Here is an 11,653-nt window from a genome sequence, read left to right on the forward strand (position 1 = left end):
GGTTTGGTTTTTGTTTTGTTTGGCTTTTATTAATTTAAGTAAAGCATTAAGTTATTTGCTCCTGAGGGATTTGTTGATTTTTCCACCTTCTTTCACATGTAAATTACTCTTGTGCCATCAGCTACCAAGAGCTTGAAGATGAGTGCCATACATTCTCTAAAATGTAATGACACCAAAAGACAACTGATTTGTAACAGAATAGATCCTGCCTGATTAAACACAATTCTCACTGGCTCTGAAGATGTCATTATCCTCATAGAATTTTCAAGTATTCGTGAAAATGGGAATTCCAAGATACAGAAGTGCAAACCTCATCCTACTGATGATACTGGGAGCTTTACCACTGATTCTGATGAGGTCAGGATTTTACATTAGTGTCTCTGTGTCCAGGCACTGTGGGGTACCGGACACATACAACTCCAACTGCAGTAAATTTCTGTTGATCTGTTTTTCAGCATGTCCAAAAAGCATAATGCAAGGGCAGCATGCATTCCTCTCTATCCAGCCAACTAACCTGTGGAGGATAAAGTCATCTACCATATGCAAACTGTTCTAAAGGAAATCTTCCACTTTCAGTTTCAGTAGGAAGTCCCTCATATCTACTACTATTCCCTGATCTGTACAGGTTTACAAATTATTCATGGTCTTCATATTTCTAACAAGGAAATTCAGAGTTAGGAAGAAACTTAAAATGAAGCTGAAGCCATTAAGCATGGAAATGCACAGTCATGCCAGATGTACCCTGTTCTGGGATCATGCTTGTATTTAAATATTCATGTCTTGGTTGTACACTTTGTAGGGAATCCAAGAAGAATATGCTGTCTGAAGAACAGGGCATCACTGGAAAATATCATGGAGATGAGAAACAAGAATTCTGCCTGCAGTGAGCAGCTTGACTAGATTCTAGTTAAAAGAATGAAATATGGCATGCAGAAATAAATTGTTGTAAAACCTAACATTTACCGCAAAACACACGGATTAAATTTCAGATTTTCAAAAATAAATCTAAAAAATGCATCAGAAAACTTTCATTATTTAAAATATGCTACCTACAAAGAGCATTACAGTTTTTAAAGGGAGTCCTGTTCTTCAATTTTTGAGTAGCTGGAAATTCTACCAGTGAAGCTAACAATGAGCGCTGCCTTCTCTTTGTATTTTGGAACCATTGGAACACATCTGAAATTAAGCAGACGTGACATTTATTGATGCAGAGTTTGACAGCATCACAACAAAATACTACATTTTGACATTGAACTGCCCATTCTGAGAAATTTGTAAGGGTATCTTTGCACCCCAAGTTATGTAAAAAACATACCAATTTTTTTATACCTGTCATTAATTGTAAGCACATTGTGTGGATAGAACAAAAATTGCAAGTCTGCTACACCTACAGTCATGGGAGTGCAGCCACTGTCTTTAGAAATAGAAAGACCAACATCCCCAAAATATGACAAGGATGAAGTTGTCCCCACATGTATGCTAAATAAACCCATTCAGTAAAATATTTCTGACTTTGAAAGGCTTCTTTTTAGGTTATAGATATACAGTTATGACTGGCATTCAAATAAATCAGATGAACTAAATCTCTATAATAAAATCATCTTCAGTAGCCTAAGATACCATTTTCTCTTTGCCAGAAGCACACATCTTTTAGACAGCTCAGGTTCTGCAGCTGTTATACTGACATATCTCATATGTGCTACACGGAAGTTTGTAAACTCAAGCGGTAACCAATTCTGGCTTTGAAAGCTTAAGTGATTCAAGGGGAAACAGTTATTTAATTTTTCTCTGTCTCTACGTCCTGACAGAAATTAACAGGGCTATCTGAAATATCATTTCTGCCTATTTAAATAAATCTGCCCTTATCTGCCCATAACCCACATTTTCTACTCTACTTAGCTGCTGCTCACTCTGACAGTGTGGAGTGCTCCACCTACAGTTTCTGAATTCAGTTTGATGTTGGAAATATCACTAAAAATACTCATCTCAACGAAAGAGGAAAAGAGGCCTCCCTGGTGAGTGATGTGTCTCACTTCACCAATCTCAGCTGCCTGAAAATGTTCCCCAGGAAAAAACTTTCTTCTTGCTAATAACTGTGTAAAGAACCATGAAACTGAAAGCTGAGCTAGCAGTGTGCCTTTGCAGCAAAGGCAGTCAACAGCATCCTTGGCTCCATTAGGGAAAGCACTGCCAACAGGTCAAGGGTGGTGATACTTTCTCTCCATCCCGTGCTGGTGAGACACAGCTGGGTGCTGGATCCACTCCTGCGCTCACCAGTACAGGAGAATCATGGACATACTGGGGCAAGTCCAGCACCGGGCTACAAAAATCATGGAGGGACTGGAGCATCTCTCATGTGAGTAGACACTGAGAGAGCTGGGCCTGTTCAGTCTGGAGAGAAGAAGGTGCAGGGAGATCTTATCCACATGCATAAATACCCGACAGGAGAGAAAGAAGAAGGAGTAAGACCTTCAGAAGTACCCATTGACAGCAGGAGAGTCAATGGGCACAAATTAAAACCCAGAAAATTCCAACTGGACATAAGAAAACACCTCTTAGTGATGATGGTCACACACTGTGTGTCTTTCTGGTGTCCCAGAAAGTCTATGGAATCTCAATTAGGCAGCCTCTCCAGCTGATCCTTCCTGAGCAGGGTGTTGGACTAGCTGAATTCTGCAATTCAACTGGTCACAATAATCAAACAAACAAAAACTCTGTAAAGCTAGCTGCATGAAGAAGGTATGAGTATCTGCCTTTGTAAGACATAACACTCCATTTTGAAAGTAAGCCTAATTGTCCTTTTTATTGGTTTCTTATGTTATATATTCCATTAGGTACCATGGGATGGAGATAAACAGAAGATGTTAGATTATAACTAACAGCTATTAATTTATATGTGAGTCTGGCAGGGAGCCCCCATCTTCTCTGGCTGAAGTTTCTTGCAAACATTTCAGCCTTCAGCAGAGGAGAAAGCCAAAATGCTCGGAGTGCCCTGCACAGAGAGCTGTTTTTCCCTGATGCGCTAGCAGGGGAAGCAAGAACTGTTACAAGCTGGGTAAGAACAAGTGTGCAAGCAGAAGGATACTGAACTCCTTTGCAAGCCGAAGGGTATGCCTAAGTACACTCAAGAATGATGAAGGATCTAAAGCAAAGATAGTCGATAGCACACATAATTATTAATTTTGTCCAGATTTGCATATAGCACACATAATTATTAATTTTTTCTAGATTTGCATATTTCTTCATGTTAGATAAAATGCTATTGTGCTGATAAACTACTGAAGAATTATTTCTTTTATCTCTGGCATGGTGGTAGGAATCCTGCAAGCATCCACCCACTGGAACTGAGAAAAATAGAAGTGCTCAGGCTGCCTCAGAAATTCTCAGTAGGTGAGCATTACCCAAGAGTCAGTGTAAGGCCATCTGCCTGACCTTGCCTCTCCAAGGATATAACAAATAAACAGCTTCAGCCAAAAAGGGTTCCCAGTGTGAGTAAGTACAGACATGATGATACAGCTTAGTTAAGCCAGGGGAAGAACAAGAGCACACGCATTTTGCAACATGAGACCATAGCTGGGAGTCTGATGGAGTGACTATGTTACTCAACCTCTGTCAGCTGTCTTTGGGGTAAGCTGACATTTTCAGGACACCTCAGAAAAGAATAAAAGTAGCTGAGGCATGACAGAGATTTATATCATACTCATCTTCATGCAGACGATTCCATTTGCATATGAGTTATATCCTTGTCACACAGAGCAAGGGAGTCAGCATCTAGCTAAACCCTTGTGGAAGATGCTCTGTTGGCCTGTGGTACCCTACCTATCAGCAGACAGAAAAGGAGTAGCATGATAAGGAAAAGATTTCATTCTTCCTGTACCATGCTAAAGCTGTGCAAGGAAAGCAAGCTAGCCTCAGGCTGCACTGGTGATCAGATTCCCTTTTCAACAGAGTATCCATAGGAGCCTCCAAAGAGGAAAACGTCCCTCCACAATCCTGAAGGAATCACTCCTTAGGGTAACCTACAGCTTGTAGGGAAGAAGGTAAGGTAACTATTCATGGCAGACACTTTCATGCAAAACCCCCTATGTTTTTCTTTCACCTGCTTCCATTGCAAAACAACAGCCCTCTTCCTTGTAAAACCTACACCTTCATAACCCACAAGTGTTTGTTTCAAAACTAGGACAAAAGTATATGAGTTACAGGACTCAGAAGAAAAAAAAGCTACAAATGATCAATGATTGTTATGATTTTTTGTGCAAGTTGCTCGGATTTTGGACTGGGGCCTAACCAACACAGCAGGTCTGATGATGCTGTCCCTATTCATATGGGTAATGCTGTTATGAACAGTCCAGCTCACTACTTGGTGAATAAAGGACTGCCAGACAAGCACTTAAGCAGAAGCAAGTATGTCACAGGATTTCCTGGGGATTAATGATTGGCTGGGAGTTGATAGTCTGCAGCACAGCAGTCATTAATCTTAATCCTTAGGAAATGATCTGTAGCAAGGTCATTACTTCTGTAGTAAGACAAAAGCAAACAAAAATCTAATGTCATACAGATATTTGTAATTTTAACAAACAATGAGGTTTCAACTGTAAAGTTCATGTCCACTAATACTCGTCACATTCTCTGAACCTTGTCTTCTTAGAATCTTTTGCTAAGACCAAGATTTTGAAAAGGGAAGTCTTCCTTGTCTAGACTGCAAAGTCCACTGCATGGCTGCACTCCTGTCTTAATGCAGAGTGCCAAACATCTGGCAGCAGTACTGATCTCAACAGTACTATCAGACATGGGATGAACACTGCAAGCCCATTCATTCCAGAGTTTCATGCTGGCTTTCGCAAGACAAGGTACAAGCCATGGCAAAAACACTGTGTGGAGAGAGAAAAGGAAGGACAGGTCCATGAGTGTGGAATCATGTCTCAGGATTGCTCTGTTTATCTACATTTTGTATAAAGTCAAAACTTCTTAGGGTAGTTTTTCATATTTTCTTACTTTCAATCAAGTGCATTTTTTAAGAGGCTTTCAAATAAAGTAGAGATTGGTTCTGACTTCACAAATGAATTATTCAGGAGTAAACATGATGAGCTAGTTTTCTATGAGTACACTGCATGTTAATGTAACTACCATTCTATAGGTGACCTTTAAGAGTCACACAGCCTGTTCATGCTTTCTACACTGCTTATGCTATCAAGAGGACTTAGATGGAACTTATTTTCTGTCAGTCTTTCAAAGCTCACAGAACTCTGATTGACAGAGAAGTGTGCCTTTGCATGCCCCACATTTTTCTTGCAATTATTCAAGGGAGTAATTCCTTGAAAACATTTAAGAGAACCCCTGGAAGTGATCAAGGCCAAATTGGATGGGGCTGTGAGCAACCTGGTCTAGTGGAAGGTGTTTCTGCCCACAGCTGAGTTTGGACTATCATTCTATAGCACTACAATTCTATGAATTCTATGAATGTATCTGTGAACTTTATTCCTGGCATAAAAAGAAAAGCTGAATCTTCCAGCAGCAGTGCAACAGCTAGTAATTTTACTTCTAATGGCAATATTTGATCTGGAAACCATGAAGAGTCATGCACAGAGCTCACAGACTTTACAAGTGCTTTTCCAAAGACTGTAAAGCCAGTTTGGTTGGCTGTGCCAGCTGCAGGGCTGCTGGTGTCTGCTTGGCAAGTGTTTTGACTGATGGACCAAGCAGCCCAGAAGGGGAGCAAGCTCTAAGGAAGCCATCTTAAGGGAAGAGGATGGAAGAATCTGGGTGCAGGTAAGTGAGATGTAGGATGAGGTAAGGCAAAGGGAGTAAATGGTAGCAAAATGGGGAAAGAGGAAATGGGAGGAGGAGGACAAGAAGAAGTACGCCAAAGTGCAATGTGTTCCAGAGTACCTGTGTATGCGTCAGCTTTGATATACACCTTTCAAATTTTTTTTCCTTTGAGAATGGTACTTTGTAATATTCTCATATACTCTCAACCTCTTCAACCCCTTCTTTTAATTCTTAACAGAGAAATCCTATCAGCTTAGAAATTATTTAGCAGGCATGGTAAAGGTGTGTCAAAGTAAACATGATGCACCAGATGATTATTTGATGTTAATTGTATGCGGGAAGATTAAAATACAAAACAATGGTGAGAATTTAGTAGATAACATTTATACAGAGCCACACAGATAATGAGTATTCTATAGCAGACACCTATACCTATTATCAAACATATTTTTCAATTGACAGTAAGATTCAAGTACACTGCCACCTAAATTTGTTAACCAGTATTACCTACCTTGGCCAGTCACAATATTTACATCAAGCTAAAATAAATGTTCTTTTATGGAGGTTTTCAGAATTATCTTCGTACAGAATAATGAACGCAGACAATATCAGCAAAAAAATGAGTCTTCAGTATAGGTTTTCAATACTCCCTGTGTCTGCCTTAGAAACTGCCTGCAATTCAAAAGATCTTGAAAGGCAAATCTGCCTACAAATGAGCTGGTGGTTCAAAAAAGATTAATGGCCATAATGTGGGACAGAAAAGTGGGTGGATTATTTTTTTTTAACATTTCTCCTACATATCTGGGCATAGCTGTAAAAAAATAAAACCGGAGTTCCACATAGAAAAATATATATTAAATGCACTCCCATATTGGCACTTTCATGTTCTCATTAATTAGAATGTGAATTTTATGAAGTTGGTGGAAATTTGAAATATTAGCTCCTTTAATATTAATGCTAACTTAGATGTCTGCAGATACACAGGGTATTTTCCTGTGTCTTTAGCCATTTCTTCATGAAAAGTTGTGCATTAAAATACAGTATTTACTGCAAATGTAAGTAGACTATTTTTTTTCCCCTTTTTAACTCAGTGTGTCAGTTCTAACAAAATGTACAGGTTGTTACTGCTTTGCACCCTATTTAAAGGCCGCAAGACTTTTATCTTCCATTTTTTGAAGAGTATTAATTACAAGCAACTATATGAGTCTGGAGAGAAAAAAAAAAAACCAAACACCAAACAGCAAAGTATTATGAACAGAGAAACCCTGAAGAAAATTTTACTGTGAAGGAATTTAGGTAAGATTTATCCATTACAACCATCTCTATCAATCCGTATTGGCTCAAGTCAATAATAATGAACAATAACGGATCAAGTAAAAAATAATGAACATCACTGAGTTACCTGGTAAACTTAATTATAATACCTAGTTTTCAAAAGTGCTGGGCTTCTGTGTATCCCAAGATGGACTTCAGATTTCAAAACCCTTTCTTCCTGTGCTGTTGTGAACAGGAAAGCCTATGAATCACAGAACATGGTGCAAGCTTGCTGCAGGTGAAAAGTAGTGAGAAAAGATCTGAATGCTGAACAAGTTATGTTTAGGAAAAAAGTGAAGTAAGCTTGAGCAATGGAAAAATACCTGATACCTATCCTATTTCTGAATTTTTCTTAAGTCCAAATTGAACCCCAGTCAACATTTTTAGCTTTCACGTGGTCTTCAATGTGGCAAAACAGTCCTGTCCCTGCTAATGAGCTCTTCCCAACCTGTTTCTATTCTCTCTTATTTTGATCAAGCCTGTTTACTGCTTTGGATGATTGTTACTTTTGTTTGTGCTAGCAAAATCTAGACATCACAGAGGCATTCGCAGAAAAGGAACTTTGCTTTAAGGGAAAATAGGACTTCAAAGGATTGTAATCAAAAATTACAATTTTTCATTAAAAAGTGAAAAATTCAGATTGGAAGTGAAATGCTTGGTCACCAGACAGATGAGGACAAGGCTTACTGGGTACAGCAGTTAGAAAGCCTGCTCACCTACTGTAGAGATGCAAATAAAGGAAGCCAAACGTGATGATGATAATGGCTTGGTTTTGGGAAGGGCTTTAACTACGCTTACTACAAGCATGATGACCAAGGGCATGTGGGATAGGCAAATCTGATTGGAAAAAAGAGAGGTTAGGCAATCAGGAAGTGTCTGACCCAGACTGTCATCTCCTGGGGCAATCTTGAGCGACCAATGCTCTTGTCCACCCACATGCAAGTTTGGATCTGCAGCGTCCCATGCATCTTGTCACCTGCCATTTCGACCCTCTCCTGTCCATACAGACAAGTGAGAGTGAGCCCTTCCAGCCTGCGCAGTGGATTTTTTAGATGAGGTGCTGCTTGTGCAGAACTGGCCCCACCCTTTACACCTGAAGTTTAACTGCCACGGCCTAGCGAGCTAGGACAGTGACAGCAAAGTCCGCAGGTCGTAGGTTTTGTAAGAGTGTCCTTCTCTACGATGGAAGCCCTTACAAGGCTAGATGAGCTCCATCTGCCCTGGTTTGAAGATAGGAGTTTTCCTTCTCCTGTGAGGAAGGCCTGTCTTCACTAAGATTCAGGAAGGGCTTTACCCACACATTCTGAGCAAAACTGTCATCTCCTGAGTCAATCTCGAGCAACCGATGACACAACAGCACAACAAATGTCTAGGCGGGATTCTGACTTAGAGGCGTTCAGTCATAAGCCCACAGATGGTAGCCTCGCACCAGTGGCTCCTCAGCCAAGTGCATGCACCAGGGGTCTGAACCTGTGGTTCCTCTCGTACTAAGCAGGATTACTATTGCAACAACACAACATCAGTAGGGTAAAACTAACCTGTCTCAGAACGGTCTAATCCCAGCACACGTTTCCTATTAGTGGGTGAACAATTCAATGCTTGGTGAATTCTGCTTCACAATGATAGGAAGCACCGCCATCGAAGGATCAAAAAGCGACGTCGCTATGAACACTTGGCCAGCAGTTATCCCTGTGATAACTTTTCTGACACCTCCTGCTTAAAATCCAAAAAGCCAGAAGGATCGCAAGGCCCCGCTTTCATGGTCTGTATGATTTTCAGGAAGCCAAACGTATAACTGTGGTAAATGTCTTATGTCCTCTTTCAGCAACGAATGGGAATAGATTGGGCACAGTCTGCTGATGATTGCACTCTAACAGGCAACAGACTTCGGCAGTGAATAGTGCAGCATTAACCAAAGAGAGAGACAATGTGAATCGTGATCAGAGTAGAAATAATGGTGTGGAGTCTGCAAGAGCTAAAATTGCCCTTGTGTTGACAAAGTGAGTATCAGCTTCAGCTTTTGAAGACAGAAATGGAAAAGTAAGTGTGTCTTGTCCAAGAGATACAGAGCAATTTAAAAAGCTGCATGCAATTTTGCAATGAGAAACACACAGGAACTTAAATGCAAGGAAGTGCTATGTACTTTTTGATCACTGAAGTTCAGAAGGGCTCACTGTCAGTAATTTCTCATTAGTCCCTCACAATAAAGGTCTTTTTAGTCCCTCATAATTTGTTCCAGAGTGCTATTTCTCAAGACATTTATTACTGCTGCAAGAGAAGTCCTACAGACACAAATTCACCAAGCACCTTTTCTTGAATTTGATTTTTTTTTTAAGTCTACCAGAAGCTGAGATTCTTGTTGCCCCACACTTGCAAAGCAATTATGGTTTTCCCAGCAACTTCTCAGACAAACTGGTCATGGTCTCCCTGCTAATTTCTCAAAGAAAAATAAAAAAGTATACCACATTTGGCTAGAGCAAGCAAACTGTTAATATGCGTGTAACACAGAAGGATGTTTGTTGCATTTTTCCTAATGTCAGTGTTAACCACCCCTCGTCAAAACAGCAGAGTCTCATTCTTTTCTATATTCCATATGACAAATTATCCACCATTTCAGCTTTTCCTAAGGTACTAAAGTCAAAACCAGAAAATAAAACAAAAAAGGCCTTTACAAATGTACAAGAGGATAGAATTTTTTTAACTTTTAAACTGCTGTTGAAGCCAGGGAAGAAGCGAAAGAGTGGTTATGATACTCATCAACCAAGTGATCCATTTTAGTTAGCACCACAATGAACACATTTCCTAAGCTGTAAGTCTTGGTGGGAGTATGCGTACTATGCCATAGGAGTGCAAAGCTCTCAAAAATTCAGACATATTCAAAAAAGACTGGTGAAAACAACAGAAATGCAAAAACCAGTTTAATGGGGAGAAGGGGAAAGGAAAGCATTTGTTTGCTTTCACAACAGAAAACAAAACAAAATTGATAGGAATACCTTCAGCAAGAGGGTCGAGTGTGTGTATCATGAGCTGGAAGATGCTGTTCCTCATTAGACTGTTGTGGAGAGATGCAGAGCTTCCTCCCCGCTGGAGCCGTGGCTTGGTCTAGGTGTAGGCGGAAAAATAAGGTAAAGAATTTAGGGCTTTTTGCTGTTTGTGTGGAAACAGGTCTAAAACACCATTAAATAATCTCACATCTCACTACACAGTGAAGCATTTTCAACCATCACCTGTAGCAGATTAAACTATACACTGTACTAAACATTCACATCTGCATAGAATATTTATCTGGAGGGGATGGATCATCATATTAATAATTAGTCTCTTGTGATTTAGGAAAATAACAGGGGAAAAAAGAATCCTCTGTGAAAACCCTTAAAATGGTAAGAAAATAAAGACCTTATACTTGCATCAGGAAGAATTCATAGTTTGCTTCTTTGTAGAACCTTGTGGTTGAACCCCTAAAATAAGTTCTAATTTTTATTCCCTCAATACATGGAAAACATGAGTATTATTGAAACTATGGGAAAAAAAGGCAGAGAGTACCTTTTCTTAATGGCAAAATCCTAAAGCTCAGAGTGAAATATACTCCTCGCTTTGGTTCAATCTATTAAGTACTGATTGCAGAAACAAGACTGTAAGTGTGGTAAGGCAGCACAGACTCCTACAGCAATGGAGCTAACGTACAAGCATCTTTTATGTGCTTTTAAAGAAATTTAAAAGATATTATGAGGTTCTTTTCCCCATGTCATTGTCTAGTATAATAATCAATGCATTTAATACATCCCATAGAGTAAGATGGCTTTTTGGGTGGCTGGCTGCTTGTCTTGATAAAAAGGGATAATCACAGCTACCAGACTGCTGACTTATAAGAACCTAAAATCCAATTATAAGGAAAAAACAACCCTGAAGAAAAAAGGGTTTTTGCAATAATACATGGTACATGCATTAATCTTTGGTTTCATATAAATACTAACTGAAAAATTATAGAAACTCCAAAAAAAAAAAAAATTCACCATTATATCTTTGGAAATAGTTTTTTTTTAATTCTATAGGAAGGGAAAGAAATTACACCAATTTACAAAAATGCTGATGTGTGCCAAACCTAATTAAGGCTTGTCTCACCATCATCATGAGAAATAAATGCTCAGAGACATACTAATTGCTGCCTACCGTTAGTGTTTGGTCATCCTTGTCGCCAGCATTAGGTGACTGCATGAATGGGAAAAAGAACAAAAAGAAGGGTCAGATGGAGCATGCATAAAATGGAAAGGCAGTAGAACACCATGGATGTCTGATCCTATGAATGCTGCTGTGATAGGTTTTATAATCACCCAAAGCATTCTAGCGATCAAGTAAATCAGAGTAAATTCACACTGCAATGTTGCAGGATCCTTATTCTTGTCAGTTTCTTTGTCAGGAACTGTGTCATTTCAGGATCTGGCAGACAGCAGCTGGGCTGCAGATCACAATGTTCACTTCATACAGATGACACGGAGGAACAAATACCTGTATGTCAACCAGTATGAAAGAATGAGCACTGAAAAATTAAAAGCAGTAAAAAACTCAGGAT

At 39.5% G+C, this 11,653-nt stretch overlaps 1 protein-coding gene across 2 annotated transcripts in view; it reads right to left on the reverse strand.

The window, feature by feature from the left end:
- The window catches only part of SLC24A2 (solute carrier family 24 member 2), a 49,457-nt gene extending 38,098 nt beyond the window's left edge, over window positions 1-11,359 (reverse strand). For both annotated transcript variants that reach the window (XM_061355283.1, XM_061355282.1), the window contains exons 1-2: window positions 11,254-11,359; window positions 10,077-10,185 (exon numbers count right to left, since the gene is read on the reverse strand). In XM_061355283.1, coding sequence (XP_061211267.1) covers window positions 10,077-10,185; window positions 11,254-11,298 — 154 coding nt within the window. In that variant the 5' untranslated portion in view covers window positions 11,299-11,359. The remainder of the gene's footprint in view (window positions 1-10,076; window positions 10,186-11,253) is intronic.
- Window positions 11,360-11,653: the final 294 nt, after the last annotated feature.

The sequence above is a fragment of the Neopsephotus bourkii genome, unplaced genomic scaffold, assembly GCF_033783945.1.
Source record: "Neopsephotus bourkii isolate Nb327-2 ecotype Australia unplaced genomic scaffold, CSIRO-AGI_Nbou_v1 NB_788, whole genome shotgun sequence".
Taxonomy (NCBI): domain Eukaryota; kingdom Metazoa; phylum Chordata; class Aves; order Psittaciformes; family Psittacidae; genus Neopsephotus; species Neopsephotus bourkii.